Source organism: Staurois parvus, unplaced genomic scaffold, assembly GCF_062004578.1.
Source record: "Staurois parvus isolate SC_StPar_1 unplaced genomic scaffold, SC_StPar_1.0 ptg000262l, whole genome shotgun sequence".
In the NCBI taxonomy this organism is placed as follows: domain Eukaryota; kingdom Metazoa; phylum Chordata; class Amphibia; order Anura; family Ranidae; genus Staurois; species Staurois parvus.
Genome location: NW_028318058.1, coordinates 4711347 through 4735637, shown reverse-complemented (window position 1 = coordinate 4735637; position 24291 = coordinate 4711347). Strand labels below are relative to the sequence as shown.

Genomic DNA, 24291 nt, shown 5'->3' with positions numbered 1-24291 from the left:
ATTTCTCTTTAAAGTAGGTGGTTTGGTAGATAGTAAAATTTTATCTTTCTCAGTAATTTACAGCCAATTTGAATCTTGAAAATGTAATCTCCCTCTCCAAGAACTGGTCATAAATTAAGTATTTGTGATCTGCAAGTTGTACCACTTCTGCTTTTCTTAAGTAAAAACTTATTCAGCATTTTCATCTTCTTCCTAAAAGTGAGGACATGTGACAAGCACAGGGCACAAAATGAATGTAAAAGGCCAGAATTTTTTTCTCTGCACCAACCAAATTTGTATATCCTCACTACCATGTAACTTTCATGAACGAGCTCTCTACAAGCAGTGACTTAAATATCACTTGATGGAAATTACTAGTAGATGGATGCCAAACAGTAAGTTTATTTTAAAATACACATTGCATTTAGCATAACATAAAATCATGTGTTTAGTTGTAGCATCTAGATTATTGTGTTTAATGTGCTTAGTGTCACAGATACGTCTACCCTGAAATATGAAGCTTAATTTTAGCGAAGATTTTGAATTAAAGCTGAGATGAAATTCAAACTCCCATTTGAATATAAACAATTAAAATAATAAAGTAAACTGTCTTCATATCTGCAGAACAATACAATACAATAGTAAGATTGAGATTTGCAATTATTTTGCTCTAAATAATAACGTTATTGAAAATAGACAGTCAAGTGTTATTACAGGGTGTAATTAGTTCCAGGGAAACTGGACAGATGCCTGGGGTACTGTTGGGGCAATGAACTGGCTTTATGGTTGTTCAAAGGGTGGCAGGAGTTTTTATGGATTATTTATGCTGGTGATATTTTAATCGAGATAAAGTTGAACAAATACATACATCGGACTGTTATGCCAACAAGAGGCATATCAGACATTGTATAGAAATGGTTGATGACAAAAAGAGACCCTCAAGGGTCACAGTTCTTATCACATCCCCAGCAGTAGCAATCATCTATACAATAAACATGAGGCAATTCAACCTATCATTGTCAATCCAATTATTTAGTAGCACTTTTCCAGACTAAGCATCCATGAATTACAAAGATAAGGCAATTATGGGAAAAGCATAGAGGAAAGAGAAAAGAAAGAAGAAAAGAGAACAGGAGAAGTAAACCTAGGACTCGCTTTAAAACACAGAGTTCATTGCCTAACAAGGAGTTAACTGTATATGCATATATTTAGCCCATGTGCCCCATGTTTTCTCAAATTGTTGCATCCTTTCATTATTCGTACTGGAAATCTGTTCATGAACCATGATCCAGGAGATCTTATGTTTCACTCACCTCAGAGAGACTGAGGGTTTTTTTCCAATGCTCCGCTACTGAAATTTTGGCAGGAAGAATGGTAAATAAAATTGATCATTAAGAGCTGTGCAATTTAAGGCTGTTGAAGGACTGTAATACCAGTTATAGGAAAAAAACCCTATTCCAGAAATCCTGGGGTTGATTTACTAAAACTGGAGAGTGCAAAATCTGGTGCAGCTGTGTATGGTAACCAATCAGTTTCCAAGTTCAGCTTGTTCAATTAAGCTTTGACAAAAAAACTTGGAAGCTGATTGGTTTCTGTGCAGAACTGCACTGGATGTTTCACTCTCCAATTTTAGTAAATCATCTCCCCTGTATCCTTAGACAACCCCACTAAATTTCATTACATATGTAGAGCACCCTTGAAAACAGTATTGAGAGTTTTTCGGATACAGTTTTGAAAGTCAAGAAGGGACTAAATACCACCTGGGGAAGACCTTGAGATTGGCTTCCATCAGTGAGACATTCAAGATACCCTGAAAAGAGGATCAAAGACGAGAGCACCAAGAATCCAACTCAAGGTCCATAGAAAGATCCTTTTCCCAAGCTATCATGTATGGTATACACTGGTGAATTAATTGGCATATTTAGCTTGTACTAAGATTGAGCTGGGTCAATGTGGTCTAAGGTCTGCTGAGTGGTGGACTTTCAAACAGCTGGACAGGTAAGGCTCTGGAGTTTTGATCTGTTAGGAATGCTAATGTGCAATCTAAGTGCTGAACAATGCATCTGCAGATCAGGGGCGGACTGACAACTCATGGGGCCCCCGGGCAATAGGGGATCATGGGGCCCCTGTGTCCTTGCCCAAACTCAAAAAAGGTACCAGGGGCATCTCATGGGGCCCCCTACTGACCCCGGGCCCTCGGGCAGTGCCCGAGTTTCCAGATGGTCAGTCCGCCCCTGCTGCAGATACACATTGCTTGTGACCAACTACAAACTGCTTCCACAAAACAACTATCCCTTGTAAATGAAGTGGTATGCTATTCTGTATCACCTACTAGTACAGTAAGTATTTTTGCCAAACTGCTATTATATGGCTATATGTACAAGCACACATGCATACACTTTAGCAACAGCATATCTGGGAACAGCAGACTTTGGGGATTTGGAAAAACATGGATTTTTTTATATCCCCCCTTCCAACACCTCATAGAGTAGTGCACCTGTCATTTCTTTCCAGTCTCTTCCCTGTACCATACCTTTCCTTCTACTCCAGTGTTCCCCTGTACTGCTCTACCCGTCCGCTTTGTAGTACACCCCTCATATGCTAAAGGAATCCTCCTAAAATGCTTCTCTCCTTCACCTTCTTGTAGTATCCCCTACTTCTGCCTCCAGGGTCCTTTCTTCACTGCTATTCTCCTCTACCTCCAATGTCTCTGTAATGCCCCTCTCCTCTGCCCTATCACCACCCTTGAACAGCTGCTGTGCTCTACCTTCTGCATCCACTCTATAGCTTCCAGCAAACCCTTTTATGCAGGCCATAGATGGGTCGAAAATCGGCCGATTTTTCGGCTGAAAATAAAATCGGCCTATTTTCGGATCGTTAGTGGGCTATTTGTTCGGCCGTTTTTCGGTATTTTGGCAGATTTTTTTATCGGTAAAGTTGGAAAAAAAATCAGCCGATTTTCGCGGCAATGATGGGCAAATCGGCCGATTTTTTTACCGATAAAAAATCTGCGCATGAGCAGTGACCTGCAAGAGGAAGACAAAAAGAAGAAAAAGAAGAAGAGGATGAAGAAGAAGAAGAGGATGATGATGAAGAAGAAGAAGAAGAAGAGGATGATGATGAAGAAGAAGAAGAGGATGATAATGAAGAAGAAGAAGAGGATGATGATGAAGAAGAAGAAGAGGATGATGATGATGAAGAAGAAGAAGAGGAGGAGGATGATGAAGAAGAAGAAGAAGAAGAAGAAGAGGATGATGATGAAGAAGAAGAAGAGGATGATGATGAAGAAGAAGAGGATGATGATGATGAAGAAGAAGAAGAAGAAGAGGATGATGATGATGAAGAAGAAGAAGAGGATGATGATGATTATGAAGAAGAAGAGGAGGAGGATGATGAAGAAGGAGAAGAAGAAGAAGAGGGTGATGATGAAGAAGAAGAAGAAGAAGAAGAGGATGATGATGAAGAAGAAGAAGAAGAAGAGGATGATGATGAAGAAGAAGACGAGGATGATGAAGAAGAAGAAGAAGAAGAAGAAGAGGATGATGATGATTATGAAGAAGAAGATGAGGATGATGAAGAAGAAGAAGAAGAAGAAGAAGAGGGTGATGATGAAGAAGAAGAAGAAGAAGAAGAGGATGATGATTAAGAAAAATAGGATGATGATGATGAAGAAGAAGAAGAGGATGATGATGATGAAGAAGAGGATGATGATGAAGAAGAAGAAGAGGATGAAGAAGAAGAAGAAGAAGAAGAGGATGATGAAAAAGAAGAGGATGATGAAGAAGAAGAAGAGGATGATGATGACGAAGAAGAGGATGATGATGATGAAGAAGAGGATGATGATGAAGAAGAAGAAGAAGCGGATGATGATGATGATGAAGAAGAAGAAGAGGATGATGAAGAAGAAGAGGATGATGAAGAAGAAGAAGAAGAAGAAGAAGAAGAAGAGGATGATGATGATGATGAAAAAGAAGAAGAAGAAGAAGAAGAGGATGATGAAGAAGAAGAAGAAGAAGAAGACGGATGAAAAATAAGAGGAATTCCAGTCCGGCAAAAAGTGTCCCTGCAGAGAGCTCTGCTATTTCTTTGACAGTTCCTCGACATTTATAGCAGTTGCAACATTGTATCTATTTGTTTCCGAATAAAAACATCTGTATCCTAAATGGATACAAATAGATACATTGTTGCAACTGCTATAAATGTCGAGGAACTGTCAAAGAAATAGCAGAGCTCTCTGCAGGGACACTTTTTGCCGGCTGTAGACGGGATGAAAATCGGCCGATTTTTTTTACCATTGCTGGTAACGTCGGCCGCTTGAATGACCGATTTTTCATTTTTTAAAAGAAAAATCGGCCGATTTTCTCCCCGTCTATGGCCTGCATTATTGTGTCTGTACTCAGCCTCCAGCCGATCCTATTTTCTTTTGTTGGCCCTGTTTTGTGCCTCTTCTCTATCTCCAGTTCCCTCCAATCCTCAGATAGGGTGCTTTTTTAAGGTCCCTCCAGAAAAGATGTGGCTTTTAAGCCACAAGCCAGTCATACTGGAAGAAAAACACAAACCACATTTCAATGTGAGGACGAACAGGACAGAAGAAAATACCACTGTTACTTTTAAGTACAGCAAGTAAAGCCTGGTTTGAAAAATCGAGGCAATTTATTAGATGCAGCCAGGAGGTACTAATGAATATTTTTTATATTTCATGTTTTATTGTGTCTTTCTTTTTTGGTATATTATATTGCAGTATATTGTGTTTTGTCAGTAGTATAACTATTGTTTTGTCAACAGTATACCTATTTTTATATTATATTACAGTATCAAGCGGTTACTCCGCACACAGAACTGTGTATGAAGGTACTACATTGTAAATATAGTATTAATATTTGGCAAACTATGCTTGCTTATGGTGAATTTTCATCTATATGGTATATTATACAGCACATGCTAAATATGTTGTTTTGGAGTATAGAGCACAAACAATGTACGTTGTTTTCCTGTGCTAGTTACTGAATTCCTTGAGCAATAATTACACATTCTTTTTTGTGAAAATAATAAAAAGACACCTTTACTAGTTATTTTATATTCTCTGCAAGCAAATTGAAAGCTACTAAGGAAAACACATTTGCAGTGTTTTCATCCTGTAGTGCACACTGTACATCACAAATGTAGAGGGTAAAAAGTATTTGAACTATAACCCTAGCCTATTGCCCTAGCCAGACTCATCCACCTTACCAACTGCTCCGTATCCGCCACCCCCCTCTGCCAATCCCTCCACTGGCTTACGATTGCACAACGCATAAAATTCAAAATAGTAACATTGATGTACAAAGCTGTTCATAACACTGCCCCAAACTATATCACCGACCTGATATCCATCTACCACCCAAAACGCACTCTCCGCTCCTCACAAGACCTCCTACTCTCCAGCTCCCTGGTCTCCTCCTCCCATGCCCATCTCCAGGACTTCTCCAGGGCTTCCCCCATCCTCTAGAACTCACTACCTCAATCCATCAGACTGTCACCTACCCTCCTCACCTTTGGGCACACCCTGAAAATCCATCTCTTCAGAGAAGCCTACCCCGTCCTCACCTAACTACTGATCTCCTCCACTCTCCCCACCACTCCATCCCCCACAGCTACTTCCTCCTGTACCACTCTCCCCTCCCTCCTAGATTGTAAGCTCCAAGGAGCAGGGCCCTTGAACCCCTCGTGTATTTTATTGTATTGTTACTGTACTGTCTCATGTATTGTCTCCCATTGTAATGTACAGCGCTGAGCAAACTGTTGGCGCTATATAAATGCTGTGTAATAATAATAATAATAATAATTACCTTTATCATCGCCAGTCTCCTGACCAGTGCCTGCATTACATCTTCACCACTATAAATCCTCAAGCAAATGTAAGTTATATAGACAAGTGCATTTTACTGTTCATACTGAACACTCTCATTTGGAAATGATGAACTTTAATCTAATATGAAGATTTATGATTTAAATGCTGTAGTTATTGGTAATTTCTAGGCCGTGGGTAGTTGTTGATATGTATCAGTATGTTTTTGGCGTGGTGGGGTAGACACTTTATTACTAATTCCCTTGACAGCTGCACCCTCAAGAAAATGTCTTATGACATGCAGGAGTTGATTTCCTGACAATGGTCATTTTTACATAGACCCAACATATCTGTTAAGGCTCCATGCACACTGGGCTTAAAAAAACGGCAGTTCCCTTGGCAGAAAAAACACTGATATTGAGCATTTTTGTACTCAGTTTAGGCCAGTGTAGGAGAATTTAGCATTTTTTCTGCCAGAAAGCTCCAATCAAAAAAGCAAACCAGAAGAATTTTTTTCCTGCCTCTAAAAGGTGAGCCTAAAATATGCCTCTAATCATCCTAATGTGCATGGGTGCATAGGATAACACTGAGCTGCTTCTACAGGCAAAACACAAAACTCCTGCAGAAGCAGCAATTTGTAAGTCAGTGCGCATGGAGCCTAACTTTATAAAACTTGAATGTATAAGAAAAACAGTATGAAAATACATAGCATACATACATGCCATGCGTTTTATCCTAGAACGTATACCTGGTTACTTAATATTTTAGGAGAACCTAATTCTGAACATTTTTTGCTCTCACATTATGCACACCATTGATACAGTGCAGTGATAGAAGCCATTAGTGTCCAAAAAAAAAAAAATTGTTCACCCTCTACTTTAAACACATTGTCATCTGCAGAAAGCATTTCCCTGATGACTACGTGGCAGCATACATATGGTACTAGGCTTGGTCCCTACCCAAACTCACAGGACCAATGATATCTATAAGTAAATGTTTAGACAGAAGGACCCTCAGGCTATTTTCTCATTCAGATGAGTGTCTTTCCTAGGGTTTCCACCTCATCCCTTTAACACCAAACACATATTAATCACACAGGTTCTGAGGCTAATTTAATACACATAAGGCACTACATGAGTTTAATTACCACCTTAACCACATCCCTGCTGCCCTATAGCAGAAATACTGCTACAGGGTGGCAGGGGTGTGCAAAATCATGTATATATACATGATTTTGTATTTCCGGGAAGGGGGCATGCGCGAGTCACGTGCGAGTCACGTGCGCACCCTACCTGTGCCACCATTCAAGGCCGCAGCTGTCAATCACCGAGCCCTGGCTGGTGATTACCCGCCAGTGCCCGGTGATTACCGAGTGTCTCCGATGGAGAGGACTCAGTCCTCCTCCCTGTCAGCTCGGTCACACTGCTCTAGATGGCTGTGCACAGCCATCCAGAGCAGTGTGCTAACAGTGAAGCACCAACACACCGCCCCCCAGTAAAACACTCCCAGCACACAGTTAACCCTTTGATCACCCCAGACATTAACCCCTTTCTGCCTAGTGCCATTAGTACAGTGTCAGTGCTTTTTTTTTAGCACTGATCACTGTATTGGTGTCACTGGGGATGTCAGTGACACCAAGTCAGTTCCCCCCAGTGTCTGACTGCCGGCCGCAGTCCCTTAGTCACGCTATAAGTCGCTGATTGCCGCCATTACTAGTAAAAAAAAAATTCCAGTATATATACTGCCATTTGTAAATGCTATAACTTTCATGTAAACCAATTAATTTACACGTATTGGTATTTTTTTTAGCTGGGACACTCTTCCCTGACTCACAGGTGGTCCTCCCTCAGGGAGCAAGTGAAGTGCTGAGTTTTCCTCCTTCCAAGGTCCTCTGCCTGTAGATCAGCCCCTCTCCATCTGGGCTCCCTCCTAGGCTCCTACCTTCCAGCCTTACAGTCTCCTCAACTTCCACCTGAACTCTCCTCCTCCTCCTTCTGCTCCAACTCCTGCTGCTGAGCAGGCTCAGTTACTCTTAAAGGCTGTCCTGGCCCCTTGCCAAGCCTCCTGTTGGGGATTGGCCAGGATCCTCTAGGGGTACACACCAGCAACTTATCAGATCCACCCACTGCTTCTAGATCTTTCCCTAAAGTCTTAGAGCAGGGGGGAATTCCAGAGAGCTAGTTTGCTCAGCCTCTCAGCTCTGACCACAATTTGACCCTGCTAGCTATCACACCCAGGCTGCTACTCAGCCCTAACTAACAAATGAAGTCTAGCTCCCCATAGTTAACTAGAAGGGTGCTACACTTTAATAAATTACCTCCATAGTAGGTTACAAAACCAACCTTTTAGCTGACGTTGTACAGTATAGATTACTTGGAGATGCAGTGTCCATGATGTGTGTACTAATTTACCAGGCTACATACTAATTTTAAATTCACAGTGTATGATATCAAAGCCATTTATAATGGTGCTGCATACAAATTCCCTTATATACACTTTGTATTTGTAGATTAAAGACGCAGCATGGGTATGAAGAGTATATTTTGCATTTTTTACACCTGGCTTATTTTAAATATTGGCGGATCAGGTAAGTAAAATATATAATATCATGCTTTTATAGGTATGTTTGGGAAACTTTGAAAACTCTCTTCAAGAAAATCTCTTCTAAACTCTGCATCTTCATGGATCACTTGAAATATGAAAAATAAAAAAACAGATCCTTTCTTTAATTCAGTCTTGAGGAAATATCTGAATGCCTGATAAGGCATATTGTACAGTCGGTTTTGTAATATTTACTGCACTGAACAGCCAGAAAGATTATACAGGTAGTTCCTGATTAAGAAATGTATTTTCCTGGAGCATAAATTCAAATATTTATGCCATCTGTCTGAGATGCCTAGACTGTGAAGCATTTTGCTTTTGAAGTCCATCCTAAAGTATAATATTTTTTTTTAAAGGCGGGAGGGGGGAGCAGAGATGTCTTTAATATGTAACTTATGTAGTTTTAAAATAGTATCTCATAAGTGATGTGGCTGAAAGTCAAAGTTCATTTTATCATTTAGGAGAACTTTGTTCCCCTTTACGAATTACTGTACATTGCAATGTGCACAGGAGAAAATGATTTGCTTGCATAAATCATCAGACTGGGTTTGTGTGAAGACAAATAAGCACTGCAGATATATTTTTACAAGATTGCAATTGCTAAAATTCTGAAACACAACTGTTATCCAGCATGTCCAGCATAATTGCTGGGAACTGGATATTAAAAAAATGATGGGGGAATTTTAATTCAATATTTATTGATTGATTAAGGTCTCACAGGGGCAATTACATAAATGTGTTTATATGCATTTATAAGACATTTCTCAATGCGTATTAATGTAATTATTTTAAATATTTTAATTCATACTGTATGTTTACTTGCTATTTAGTGCATTCAGTTCAATTGCATTCAGATTAAATAGAATTCTGCGAGTCCAGGAGCAGACTAGATGTACGTAAATGTGTCTAAAAGCATGTAAATGTAGGTGCATTTAGGGGGAAAGTGATCAAGGTATTATAAATAAACACTATATTTCCAATTTTGTTTATTTAAACAAACAAGGTCCATGTGAATGAAGGCTTAAAAATTAATTCATTTAATTATAGTGTATGTTATCCCAACATTTCATATTTCTGATATGTTTCTATTGCTCCATGTATTTGTATGAAAAAATATCCTGTTCTCTTTGCTTTGCTTCCTTTGTGTGAAATGCCTGGCAATCCTGCCAGTACCCCTGCTTTCCTATTTCAAACTGGCTGATCCAAGCAATGAAGCTTATCCATCCTAGCATGGTCAATTTTCTGGTTGTGCTGGCAGCACAGTCTGCTTGTCCTCCAATGGTCAGACTTGTGCTGCAAAGCCCTTCTGCACAGCTAATCACTAAGAAGATAAGTGTACTGCTGTTTCTCTGCCTCCTGCTTACACATCCTTCCCCACAGTCTCCACCCACACCTCTCTAAGCCCCTTATGCAGCTGAGAACAAATATTATGTGATCATTTATAAAAAAAAGTATTTAGAATGTTTATACAGTACTCTGCAAAAGTTTTAGGCAGGCATGAAAAAATTACTGTAAATTAGGAATGCTTTCAGAGACAGCAATGTTATTTTTATCAATGAACAACATAATTGAACAGAGGAGAAGTCCAAATTAAATTAAGGTTTGGTGTGACCACCCTTTGCCTTCAAATAGTATCAATTCTTCTAGGTACACTTGCACACAGTTTTTTAAGGAACTCAGCAGTTCGGTTATTCCAAACATCTTGGAGAATTAGACTGGCCATAGATGGGCCGTTTATCAGCTGAATTGTTGGCCGATAAACAAATAAATCGGTTGTTGCTGCCATGGATGCTGCCACCAATGCTCATGAAAAATGGCTGGTTTTTGAGGATTTTCCAGCATGACTGATAAAAAGAAACGAGAAGATCCGCGAAAAACGGCCAACGGCATTGCCCGACTAATGGCGTGAATATCGGCCGATAAACGACCCGTCTATGGCCTGCATTAACCACAGATCTTCTGTGGTTGTAGGCTACCTCATATCCTTTTGTTTTTTCATGTCATCTCAGACAGACTCAATGATGTTGAAATCAATGCTCTGTGGGGGGCCAGATAAGCACTTCCAGGACTCCTTGTTCTTCTTTAAGCTGAAGATAGTTCTTAATGACATTGGCTATATGTTTGGAGTCATTGTCCTACTGCAGAATAAATTTGGGGCCAATAACATGCCTCCCTGATGGCATGGCACAATGGATAAGTATCTGCCTGTATTTCTGAGCATCAAGGACACCTTTGATCCTGACCAATCTACAATTCCATTTGCAGAAATGCAACCCTGGACTTGCAAGGAATCCCCACCATGTTTCACTGTTGCCTGCATGCAGTCATTATTGTACCACTTGCCAGCCCTTCGGTGGTCAAACTGCCTCCTGCTACAGCCAAATATTTCAGAATTTGACTCATGAGACCAGAGCATCTTTATGCCAGTTCCTATATTTTCATGCATAGTTGAGTCACTTAGCCTTGTTTCCATGTCTGAGGTATGAGGTATGGTTTTTTGGCAGCAGTTCTTCCACGAAGACCACTTCTGGCTAGACTTCTCCAGACAGTAGATGGGTGTACCTGGATCTCACTGGTTTACGCCAGTTCTGTGCTGATGGCACTACTGGACACATTCCACTGTTGAAGAGAAATAAGCATGATGGGTCTTTCATCTGCTGCATTAAATTTCCTTGGCCAGCCATTGCATCTATGGTCCCTAACATTGCCCTTTTCCTAAAACCCCAGTCTGCTTTGAAATCTTTAACTGGGAGAGCCCTTGCTCGTGCAGTATAAATAACTTCTGTCTTGTTGCTGTGTCCAGTCTTACCATTGTATATGACCTGTGACATAAAACTGTCTTCTACAAATTCACCTTAGTAACAGAGTTTGACTGTTCCTCACCAAGTTTTAAGCCTCCTACACAGCTGTTTCTGTTTCAGTTTCAGTTAATGATTGTGTTTCAACCTACATATGAAATTGATGATCATTAGCACTTGCTTGATATAATTGGATAATCATACACTTGAGTCTAATCCTTCAAAGTCACTGCCTTTGTGCAAGCGTACAAAGTGTGCAAGTGTAAGAATTGATGCTGTTTTGAAGCCAAAGGGTATTCACAACAAATATTGATTTCACTTTGCATTTGTAAATTGATTAAAACAAACAATTCAAATATATATTTTTTAAAATATTCTTACTTTGCAGCATTTTTTCACACCTGCCTAAAACCCTTGCACAGTACTGTCTGTATATATATATATATATATATATATATATATATATATATACACATATACAGCCACTTTATTAGGTACACCTTACTAGTATTGGGTTGGACCCCTTTTGCTTTCAGAACTGCCTTTATTTTTCATGGCATAGATTCAACAAGGTGTTGGAAACATTCCTCAGGTATTTTGGTCCATATTGACATGAATCACTATTGCCTTTCTATCATCTCGAACCAGTCTGCCCATTCTGATGCTCAGTTTGAACTTCAGCAAGTCATCTTCACCACGTCTAGATGCCTAAATGCATTGAGTTGCTGCCATGTAATTGGCTGATTAGCAATTTGTTTTACCAAGCAATTGAACAGGTGTACCTAACAAAGTGGCTGGTGAATGTATATATAGAGGTGAAACTCGAAAAATTAGAATATCGTGCAAAAGTTTATTTATTTCAGTAATGCAACTTAAAAGGTGAAACTAATATATGAGATAGACTCATTACATGCAAAGCAAGATAGTTCAAGCTGTGATTTGTCATAATTGTGATGATTATGGCTTACAGCTTATGAAAACCCCAAATCCACAATCTCAGAAAATTAGAATATTACCGTATTTGCCGGCGTATAAGACGACTGGGCGTATAAGACGACCCCCCTACTTTTCCTGCTAAAATGTAGTGTTTGGGCTATACTCGCCGTATAAGACTACCCCTCTTCCAATGCACACCAGTGGGAGGAATAGTGCCCCATCATTGATGTCAGTGGGAGGAATAGTGCCCCATCATTGGTATTAGTGGCAGGAATAGTGCCCCATCATTGGTATTAGTGGCAGGAATAGTGCCCCATCATTGGCATTAGTGGCAGGAATAGTGCCCTATCATTAGTATCAGTGGAGGAATAGTGCTCCATCATTGGTGTCAGTGGGAGGAACAGTGCCCCATCATTGGTGTCAGTGGGAGGAATAGTGCCCCATCATTGGTATCAGTGGCAGGAATAGTGCCCCATCATTGGTATCAGTGGGAGGAATAGTGCCCCATCATTGGTATCAGTGGGGGGAATAGGTGCCCCATCATTGGTATCAGTGGCAGGAATGGTGCCCCATCATTGGTATCAGTGGCAGGAATAGTGCCCCATCATTGGTGTCAGTGGGAGGAATAGTGCCCCATCATTGATGTCAGTGGGAGGAATGGTGTCCCATCATTGGTGTCAGTGAGGGGTGGAATAGTGCCCCATCATTGGTGTCAGTGGGGGGTGGAATAGTGCCCCATCGTTGGTGTCAGTGGGGGGGGGAATAGTGCCCCATCATTGGTGTCAGTGGGGGGGAGGAATAGTGCCCCATCGTTGGTGTCAGTGGGAGGAATAGTGCCCCATCATTGGTATCAGTGACACCAATGATGGGGCACTATTCCTCCCACTGAGACTTGCTGACCCTGTTCTCGTATGGTGCTGCTGCAGCCAGCATATGTGGTTGCAGCAGCACCTCTACACAGAACACTTACCTGCTGCTCCGGCACTCAATTTTCGCGGGGCTGCTCGGCTCCGCCCCCTCGCCGGTGATTGGCCGCCTGTGTGCCTTTCCTGAGCTACAGTTCTGGCGGCCAATCACCGGTGAGGAGGCGGAGCCGAGCAGCCGCACGAACATCCAGTGGCCGAACTGAAGGAGACGCCGCGCTTCCTGGACCGGATCGTCGTGGGACTGGATCCAGGTAAGAGACATCAGCCCCTGCAAACCCCTGTACTTAATGCCGCAGCCCCCCTAAACATGTGTACCGGCGTATAAGACGACCCCCGACTTTTGAGAAGATTTTCAAGGGTCAAAAAGTCGTCTTATACGCCGGCAAATACGGTACATGCAATCAACAAAACAAGGATTGTACATAGAACAATATCGGACCTCTGAAAAGTATAAGCATGCATATGTACTCAGTACTTGGTTTGGGCCCCTTTTGCAGCAATTACTGCCTCAATGCTGCCTGGAATGGAAGCTATCAGCCTGTGGCACTGCTGAGGTGATATGGAAGACCAGGATGCTTCAATAGCGGCCTTCAGCTCTTCTGCATTGTTCGGTCTCATGTCTCTCATCTTTCTCTTGACAATGCCCCATAGATTCTCTATAGGGTTCAGGTCAGGTGAGTTTGCTGGCCAATCAAGCACAGTAATCCCACGGTCATTGAACCAGGTTTTGGTGCTTTTGGCAGTGTGGGCAGGTGCCAAGTCCTGCTGGAAAATGAAGTCAGCATCCCCATAAAGCTCGTCTGCGGAAGAAAGCATGAAGTGCTCCAAAATCTCCTGGTAGACGGCTGCATTGACCCTGGACTTAATGAAGCACAGTGGACCAACACCAGCAGATGACATGGCTCCCCAAATCAACACAGACTGTGGAAACTTCACTCTGGACTTCAAGCATCTCGCAGTGTGTGCCTCTCCATTCTTCCTCCATACTCTGGGTCCTTGGTTTCCAAATGAGATGCAAAAGTTGCTCTCTTCAGAAAAGAGGACTTTGGACCACTGAGCAACAGACCAGGTCTGTTTTTCTTTAGCTCAGGTAAGACGTTTGTTGTTCAGGAGCGGCTTGTCAAGAGGAATATGACATTTGAAGCCCATGTCCAGGATCCATCTGTGTGTGGTGGTTCTTGACGCACTGACTCCAGCCTCAGTCCACTCCTTGTGAAAGTTCCCAACACTTTTGAATGGCCTTTTCCTGACAATCCTCTCCAGGCTGTGGTCATCCCTGCTGCTTGTGCACCTTTTTCTTCCACACTTTTCTCTTCCACATAACGTTTTATTAATGTGCTTTGATACAGCACTTTGGGAACATCCAACTTCTTTTGCAATTAACTTTTGAGGCTTTCCCTCCTTATGGAGGGTGTCAATGATGGTTTTCTGCACAACTGTCAGGTCAGCAGTCTTTCCCATGATTGTGATTCCTACTGAACCAGACTGAGAGACCATTTAAAGGCTCAGGAACCCTTTGGAGGTGTTATGGCTTAATTAGCTGATTAGAGTGGGACACTTTGAGCCTAGAATATTGCACCTTTTCACAATATTCTAATTTTCTGAGATTGTGGATTTGGGGTTTTCATGAGCTGTAAGCCATAATCATCACAATTATGACAAATCACAGCTTGAACTATCTTGCTTTGCATGTAATGAGTCTATCTCATATATTAGTTTGACCTTTTAAGTTGCATTACTGATATAAATAAACTTTTGCACGATTTTCTAATTTTTCGAATTTCACCTGTATATGCATGGGCTGTTTACAAGGTAAGGGTTCATGTATACATTAATCTATTATAAAATTTATTGCATTATTTTTTGCTTCATGGGGTTTTTGATAAGATCGATCAGGGAAGACCTGAGCAGCTCCCCATGCTCCCATGCAATGGATCTCTTATAACTGTGATATATTGTTCACTGTTATCAGAAAGCAATATATTACTACTACAACGATTTGTTGCTATGTAATAAATTAAGCCAGCCATAGCTGGATCGAATATCGGCTGTTCCCTGCTGAACCAACCAAAATCCGATCCAGCTATGGGCAGGCTGATTGTACCAAAGTCGATTCATTGATTAACTTGGGTACAACCAACATGTCAGATTTTTATCATACATGATTATTTCCACTGGCTATAGCTGCTAGCAGTAAAGCAGTAATTGTGTTCTTCTGGCAGGGGTGGCTCATCGTGTTCTTCCGCTGGGAGAACACAATACCTCCATGGTGGGATTCCCCCATAAACATAGCCAATGTTGATCTAGTGATTATTTTCCCTGCAAACTGTGTTTTCAGCAGGGGCGGACTGACCATTTGGAAACTTGGGCACTGCCCGAGGGCCCGGGGTCAGTAGAGGGCCCCATGAGATGCCCCTGGTACCTTTTTCATAGGCTTTTTTGAGTTGGGGCAAGGACACAGGGGCCCCATCATCCCCTATTGCCCTGGGACCCCATGAGTTTTCAGTCCGCCCCTGGTTTGCAGAAAAGGAAATCGCATATTTTATGGCTTGTCTAAGCTTAAAGATGCCTAATGGAATTACAGGAAGCGCTTTTGATGTCACAAGTGACATCATGACACCTCCATACTGAACACAATGGGGTTGATTTACTAAAGGCAAATAGACTGTGCACTTTGTAAATGCAGTTGCACTCTGCAAGTGCAGGTGCTCCAGAAGTAAATTAGGGGAAGCTCAGCTAAATTCCATCATACAATCATGTACATGCAAACATTTTGTGATTGGGTATTCTTTGCAAAGTGAAGCTTCACCTCATTTACTAAGCTCTGGTGCAACTGCACTTGCAAAGTGCACAGTCTATTTGCCTTTAGTAAATCAACCTCAATGAGAAAACATTTACTGATATGTTGCACTTTGCAACTAAGGAGCACTCTTATTGAGTACTTTATAGCAGCATCACAATTCCAAATGCTGACAGTCATTAGTTCCATCAACAAATCCTGCCAGAACTCATCAGTGCTGCTCATTTTACAATATGAGACAAACAGTTGTTAAACCAGCAATATATTAAAACATCACCTGGGCTTTAAAATACATGTTTTTCTTACAACAAATGGCATACTCAGTTATCGTTTACAAAGGATACTAATGAAATATCCTAGAACGATCTCACTGTCTGCCTTGTAAATATATTAATATATTTATTCTACAATGTGGGAAATATTTGATAAAACAGAAACTCAATTTTTATTCCAGCCAGTACAAACATGTTTCCCAGGATTACTGAGCCAAAGAAAAATACTGTGCTTCCTGTGCCAAAAGGTAAGATTCCTTAACCATTTCCATACCGGGCACTTTTACCCCCTTCCTGCCCAGGCCATTTTTCAGGTTTTAGCGCTCTCACGCTTTGAATGACAACATTGTACCCAAACTAAAATTTTAGCATTTTCTTCACACAACTAGAGCTTTCTTTTGGTGGTATTTAATCACTGCTGGGGTTTTTTTTTTTTGCTAAATTAACAAAAAAAGACTGAAAATTTTGAAAAAAAATCCACATTTTTCTTTGTTTCTGTTATAAAAGTTTGCAAAAAGTTTTCAAATAAATAATTGTTCTTCATAAATTTAGGTCAAGATGTATTCTGCTACATGTCTTTGGTGAAAATAACCCAAATTAGGGTACACGGCCGGTGACAGATCGCACCGCTGCGCAGCTCTGCAAGCGCGAAAACTGCGCATACCCGGGAGTACGCCATATGGCGTCCACCCGGAAATCTGCAGCATTTTGCTGGCCGCCAAATGGCTATTGGCCGGGCTGTTATTGGTTTAAAAAGTCTGCGCAGCTCTGCAAGCACGAAAACTGTGCATGCCTGGGAGTACGCCATATGGCGTCCACCTGGATATCTACAGCATTTTGCTGGCCGCCAAATGGCTATTGGCCGGGCGGCTATTGGTTTACAAAATCTGCTGCACAGAAAATTATATTTATCTCTAAACTCATAAAGGATGTATTGCCAGTGTGAAGACATAGAATTTTTTTTGCGCTGATGATGTACACCAAGTATTGCTCCCTGTCACCTATATGTTATCTTTTCTTTATTTTCTGTATGTTTTGTATTTTGAAAGCAATTGACTGTTAAATACAACACACATTTTCATATATATTGGTATCAATATTGTTGTAAAATATCTAACCTGCATTGAACACCTTCGAAATATCAAAAATGCATTGACAATAATTGTCCATTGTCCTTTCAATTATTTCATCCAGTAGATCATGAAGTAGAGAATTTAGTTTAAAACCTGGAACTTAGACAGTTTGTCCAAACCCAGCCTTAAAGGGCACCTGTGCCCAGACTTTTAATACTTACATATTCATAACAAGCGGTAAAGAACCTTGAAAACAAGTCATCACTTACCTCTCTAGCTGATTTTAATGTGAAGTTATTCATTCTCAAACGTCCTCAAAGATCACAGTCAAGGCTCTGAAGTCAGTTTCTATAAGTTTTTAACAGCTTAGAAATACCTGTTGGTTGTCTACATTAAAGGGATGACAGTCTGCCAAGACCTGCTCTCCATAAAAAAAGCTAAGATTTCAATACCATTTTGTGGACTTTGAAAATAATTTTTTCCACAATGCTTTTAGATACAGAGATGAATAAGGACTTGTTTTTAAATGTTTTTTTCCACCTGAAAATACATTTTCAATAAATTAGTGTGCATTTGTCACTTTAGTCATAGCTGTAGCTAAAAGGTGAGTATATCTTATATACCCTACCCTACATATTATGGAGTGAGTTATATTAGAAATATCAAAGACACTACACATTAAAACTCACTTATAAAAAGATGCAACACATAACATGTATCATGATTCCCCAAGTTTCTCTCTCTCTTTTCAAGATAATCGAATATACACTATAAAAAACACATTGGCATAATTTTACCTTTTACTACCTGAGAAGGAAGCTATCACATTATGTGTGTAAATCCAAATCTCAACTATAGTTTTTACCTAGTGAAATTCTCATTCACATCTTAAAGCTGTAGGTTTTGATTAGATATGATATGGCTATGATTTAGGCCTGGTAAGGCTGAAATGTATAAGCTGATATTTTTTATTTAACTATGCACTTCATGCCCTGCTATTTGATGAGATAAAGTACAGTGAGGACTAAGTTGTACTATGGGAGATACTGCTGTTTACCATACCACAGAGAAGTACAAACAAAGAAAATTCAGGGAGAATTCCTAGAGTTTTGTGCTCACTCTTAAAATATTATTAGTTGGTTTGGTGAAGATATTTCCATAGTATTAAATTAGATTCATGCTATAATTCTCATTTTTTTTAATATGTTAAGGTTCAGACATTGACCTCAATTGTTATGCTGATATTGGAGATATCATTGCTGAAGAATATACAAATATTTACTGGATTATCAATGGAAATTTCACAGACTATTATGATAAAGTCCAAGAAAGCAGCCCTATGTAAGTACTTCTGTCAATTAGTCTTTTTGGTACTAGGTAAAAGACGCAGAATAGACATACTGTCTTTTTCAGTCTTCCCAAGCCTGCTTTGTTTGCTATAACATTCGATCATATTACTGTGGTGCTAAGCCTAGCCTGTCAATATGGAGGAAGGGGAAAGGGATTAAACAGCTGGCCTAAAGGAGAAAGAAGTATACATTTGATGCTGCTTACTAAAGTTACTTTTCATGTTTGTGCCGCATTGGTCAGTTCATCTTAGGTGACATATCCTGTATTTATAGTGCAGGCAAAAGGTTTAGAGCTAATGCTGTATAACAGACTGGTATGTCTATGCCCCTCAAACAACTCTGTTCAGAAAAAGACTTGGTTTTGTGCAAATCTGTGCAGCGTAATGCGGTCTGAATACCCATGTTGCTTTTGAAATGATCACGTAAACTGCTGGAATACATTGTTCATGTATTTTGTGCAAAACTACAGTACATCAACTAGTAGATGGTAGTGTTTATCTACATCTATGATTATGCTGTATGTCTTCTTCCTGAATAAAAGTTCCTGTTTCCTGTTAGCAGAGAAATAGTAGATAACACATGTGGACTGTGCACTGTCTATTTTGTAGGGATATTTATAGAATCTCTAACAGGTTACGCACCCAGATACCCAGTCATAGACTACTACAGTAAAGAAGTGCAAGATAAAGCAACAGAAAGATTTCAAAAGAAAAGAAAATGGCCAGTTACATACTGTAGCTGCAACAAAGCTTTCATTTTCAAACCCAACAAACCAGAACTAGCGGTCTTGGAAATTCTGCTAATAAAAATACTGCTAATAAGAGAAGGCACATGGAAATTTATAAATTAAGTCAGGCCAGTGCACCCTTTAAATGAGTGGATAGAGAAAGACCAGAAAGCTCAGACACACTATCATCCTTAGCATAGAAGATGATCAAATTATACATATATGTAGTGTGGAACTGCTAAAGAAATGTGGGAAGGCTTACAAAAGGCACACAAAAGAGCTAATCTCAGCAATAAACTGTATTTGATTAGAAAACTATACCAAACCAAGCTGATAAAAGGCCAGGATATGCAGGATTACATAAAGCACACCTTGAAAATGGTTGCACACCTCAGAGGCATAGAAGAAATAAAATATTTTCCTATTGCAGCACTATTACTTAGTGGTTTCCCAGAATGTTATGAAACGCTTGTCACAGCACTTGATGCATGTCCAGATGATGAACTGACATTGGAATATACACTGCTCAAAAAAATTAAAGGAACACTTTTTTTCTTTTTTTTTTCTATATCTTTTAGGAATTTTTTCCAATACAAAAAGAGCATCTAATGCACACAATAATGAAAAGAACTTCACCAACACATAAATCAATTTGCATCGTCTTATCTCCTACCCCACCCTTCTTCCCACACCCCCCTCCAATTTCCCCAGTCCATACCAAAATCCTAGTTTCTATCCTTTAAAGGAACACTTTTTAATCAGAGTATAGCATCAAGTCAATTAAACTCCTGGAATATTGATCTGGTCAGTTAAGTAGCAGAGGGGGTCAGATTCAGCTGCTTTGGTGTTAATAAAATTAACAACAGGTGCACTAGATGGGCAACAAAGAGATGACAAAAAGGGGAAGCAGTGGACAAGAGCAAACTAAAAAAGATCCATCTCTAAATCCAAAGCAGAGAAAAGAATACATCCAAATAGATGCAAAACAATCATTTTATTATGATTTCAATGATCCTCTGAAGGATAGGCTTATGACATGGTGGACACACAGTAAATCAGACAATAAAAACAGTGTGATTGAAAACAAAAACAAAAGTCCAGTCCATTCACTTAGCTGAATGGTTGAAAGACAGTAAGAGGCTAGGAAACCTATAAAAATAACCTTCTGGGAGACGTTTCTTCAATGTGTGATACAGGCAGTGGAAAGTGTATTTTTTATATGATCAAGATGTTTAATCTTCATGATGGGATGACTTAGTGATTTCCATAGATAGCATAGCTGAGGGAGGATAAGTGACTTCACCTCCCTAGTATAATCATCAATTCTGGGTGTGAAGGTAGCATATGAAGCAGGGGCGGACTGACATCTCATGGGGCCCCTGGGCAATAAGAGATCATGGGGCCCCTGTGTCCTTGCTCACACTCAAACCTCACCCAAAATAGCCTATGAAAGGTACCAGGGGAATCTCATAGGGCCCCCTAATGACCCTGGGCCCTCGGGTGGTGCCCGAGCGCTCGAATGGTCAGTCCTCCCCTGTTATGAAGTAAATCCTGAAAAATCAATGATAGCGATGAGTAACATGTGAAGAAATAACCATCTCACAGGTTAGGTCAAAAAAGTTCAAATACAAGATAAGTCTAGTAATGGACCTGCATGGATGGAACTCAATGTTAGCAGATTACAAATATAACCTTCACAGTGTCTCATCATTATTGAAGTGACTTGAAGATGAAGGATGTAGTAATGCTAGGCCAATCACTATCAGCCAATTTCACTTGAGTGAAGTTGTAGCTATAAACAGCAATAATAAGGCTTAAATCGAAAATAAATAATCAAACATGTATGGGTCAACCAAATGAAATACGATAATCACATAGTGAATGATCAATATGAAAAGTGGAAGGACTTTTACAATGGATCTGTAGTAAGCAGACTATAAGTGAAACATATACAAAAAAACCTTTTTGGTGATGCAATAAATCCCACATTGAATTCAAAATCCTACATATACCAAATGATCTAATATAATATAAATACACCAACTCAAAATAGTCCAATGTGAACTCCAAAATTATGCCCAAAAATTGTCCAAAAATTGTCCAAAATAAATCCAATATAGTGTCCTAATTCCAATCTTTTCCTTCCAATCTGTGAAAATTATTCCTCCAAACACGTACCTCGAGAAATAAAAATAAACAATCTAGTGCAATACAATTAATTAGAAAAATCACCCCGTGAAACTCCACACTTCACTGCAAAAGTATATCTATTTGTGAAAAAAAAAAAAAAATAAAAAAATAAATAAATAAATAAATAAATAAATTCAATTATACCAGTCTTATTTTAGTGCAAAAACCACATCAATCAAAAGTGTGCGCACTCCGTGATCACTGCTGCACAGTGAATTCCTTCAACCACCACACAATAGTACAAAATACTATTACCCTCTATGTGTGTAATTAAGGCTCTACCAACATTATGGATCAGTAATCTTTCAAAAATCTTCTTTTGGGATATTTCCAGGTCCTCAGAGAAATAAATGGTCTTAGGAGCAATATTCAAAACATAGGGATAACATTTATTAGTAACTCACACTTAAGAATTGGATTATCAGCTCCAGCTATGGTTTCTGTCCGCTAAACAAACATTTCCTCCACCATGTGTATTGACAACCTAAAAAATGGCCGCGGCGACACTTCCGGTCTGCATACGTGCGTCCTGACGTCACTCCTTTAACGCGTTTCGTCACTTCCGGACTTCATCTGAAAGATCCTTTCAGATGAAGTCCGGAAGTGACGAAACGCGTTAAAGGAGTGACGTCAGGACGCACGTATGCAGACCGGAAGTGTCGCCGCGGCCATTTTTTAGGTTGTCAATACACATGGTGGAGGAAATGTTTGTTTAGCGGACAGAAACCATAGCTGGAGCTGATAATCCAATTCTTAAGTGTGAGTTACTAATAAATGTTATCCCTATGTTTTGAATATTGCTCCTAAGACCATTTATTTCTCTGAGGACCTGGAAATATCCCAAAAGAAGATTTTTGGAAGATTACTGATCCATAATGTTGGTAGAGCCTTAATTACACACATAGAGGGTAATAGTATTTTGTACTATTGTGTGGTGGTTGAAGGAATTCACTGTGCAGCAGTGATCACAGAGTGCGCACACTTTTGATTGATGTGTTTTTTGCACTAAAATAAGATTGGTATAATTGAATTTATTTATTTATTTATTTTTTATTTTTTTTTTATTTTTTTTATTTTTTTTATTTTTTTTTTTATTTTTTTCACAAATAGATATACTTTTGCAGTGAAGTGTGGAGTTTCACGGGGTGATTTTTCTAATTAATTGTATTGCACTAGATTGTTTATTTTTATTTCTCGAGGTACGTGTTTGGAGGAATAATTTTCACAGATTGGAAGGAAAAGATTGGAATTAGGACACTATATTGGATTTATTTTGGACAATTTTTGGACAATTTTTGGGCATAATTTTGGAGTTCACATTGGACTATTTTGAGTTGGTGTATTCATATTATATTAGATCATTTGGTATATGTAGGATTTTGAATTCAATGTGGGATTTATTGCATCACCAAAAAGGTTTTTTTGTATATATTTAACACTTTCTAGGGTGGAAAGTATTGACTTTTTGAGGGTATAAGGAGGTCATATATTTAATTAGTTATAAGTGAAACAGTCTTGCAAACGCCTTCCAGCAAGCAACAATGAGATGACCCCCAAAACAGGAATGATTTTACAGGTGGAGGCCACTGACATTTTTTTTCCCCTACTCATCTTTTCTGACTGTTTTTCACTAGTTTTGCATTTTGTTATGGTCAGTGTCACTACTGGTAACATGAGGAGATACCTGGAACCTACAAAGGTTGCACAGGCAGTCCAACGCCTCCATGATGGTGCATCAATACGTGCCATTGCCAGAAGGTTTGCTGTGTCTCCCAGCACAGTCTCAAAGAGCATGGAGGAGATTCCAGGGGACAGGTAGTTATTCTAGGAGAGCTGGACAGGGCCGTAGAGTCCTTAACCCATCAGCAGGGCCGGTATCTGTTCCTTTGTGCAAGGAGGAGCAGGATAATCACTGCAAGAGCCCTACAAAATGACCTCCAGCAGGCCACTGGTGTGAATGTCTCTGACCAAACAATCAGAAACAGACTTCATGAGGGTGGCCAGAGGGCCCAATGTCCGTTAGTGGGCCCTGTGCTCACTGCCCGGCACCATAGAGCTCAATTGGCATTTGCATTTGAACACCAGAATTGGCAGGTCCACCACTGGCGCCCTGTGCTTTTCACAGTTGAGAGCAGAATCAACCTGAGCACATGTGATAGATGTGTTATGTTAATGCTTATGTTATGCTGCCTGTAACATCGTTCAGCATGACCGTTTTGATGATGGGTTTGTGATGGTCTGGGGACGCATATTCATGGAGGGACGCACAGACCTCTTCAGGCTAGACAATGGCACCCTGACTGCCATTAGGTATAGGGAAGAAATCCTGGGACTCATTGTCAGACCCTACACTGGTGCAGTGGGTCCGGGGTTCCTCCTGGTGCATGACAATGCCTGGCCTTATGTGGGGAGAGTATGCAGGCAGTTCCTGGAGGATGAAGGAATTGATACCATTCAATGCCCCCCCTGCTCGCTTGATCTAAATCCAATAGAAAACATCTGGGATATCATGTTTTGGTCCAGCCGACACTGCCAGGTTGCACCTCAGACTGCCCAGGAGCTCAGTGATGCCCTGGTCCAGATTTGGGAGGAAATACCCCAGGACACCACCTGTCGTCTTATTAGGAGCATGCCCCAATGTTGTCAGGCATGTATACAAGCACGTGGGAGCCATATAAACTACTGAGTACCATTTTGAGTTACTGCAATGACATTTCAGCAAAATGGACTAGCTTGCCGCATCATTTTTTCACTTTGATTTTTGGGGTGTCTTTGAATTCAGTCCCCTGTAGGTTGATCATTTTCATTTCCAT

General features: G+C 40.2%; 1 protein-coding gene across 2 annotated transcripts in view; it reads left to right on the top strand.

The window, feature by feature from the left end:
- The first annotated feature begins 216 nt into the window (after positions 1 to 216).
- Positions 217 to 24291, top strand: part of LOC149459361 (uncharacterized) — a 40938-nt gene continuing 16863 nt past the window's right edge. The window contains exons 1-5 of one of the 2 annotated variants that reach the window (XM_089681249.1): positions 217 to 374; positions 5823 to 5876; positions 8316 to 8393; positions 16322 to 16387; positions 18424 to 18553. In XM_089681249.1, coding sequence (XP_089537375.1) covers positions 8330 to 8393; positions 16322 to 16387; positions 18424 to 18553 — 260 coding nt within the window. In that variant the 5' untranslated portion in view covers positions 217 to 374; positions 5823 to 5876; positions 8316 to 8329. The remainder of the gene's footprint in view (positions 375 to 5822; positions 5877 to 8315; positions 8394 to 16321; positions 16388 to 18423; positions 18554 to 24291) is intronic. The other variant, XM_089681250.1, reaches the window with a different exon arrangement.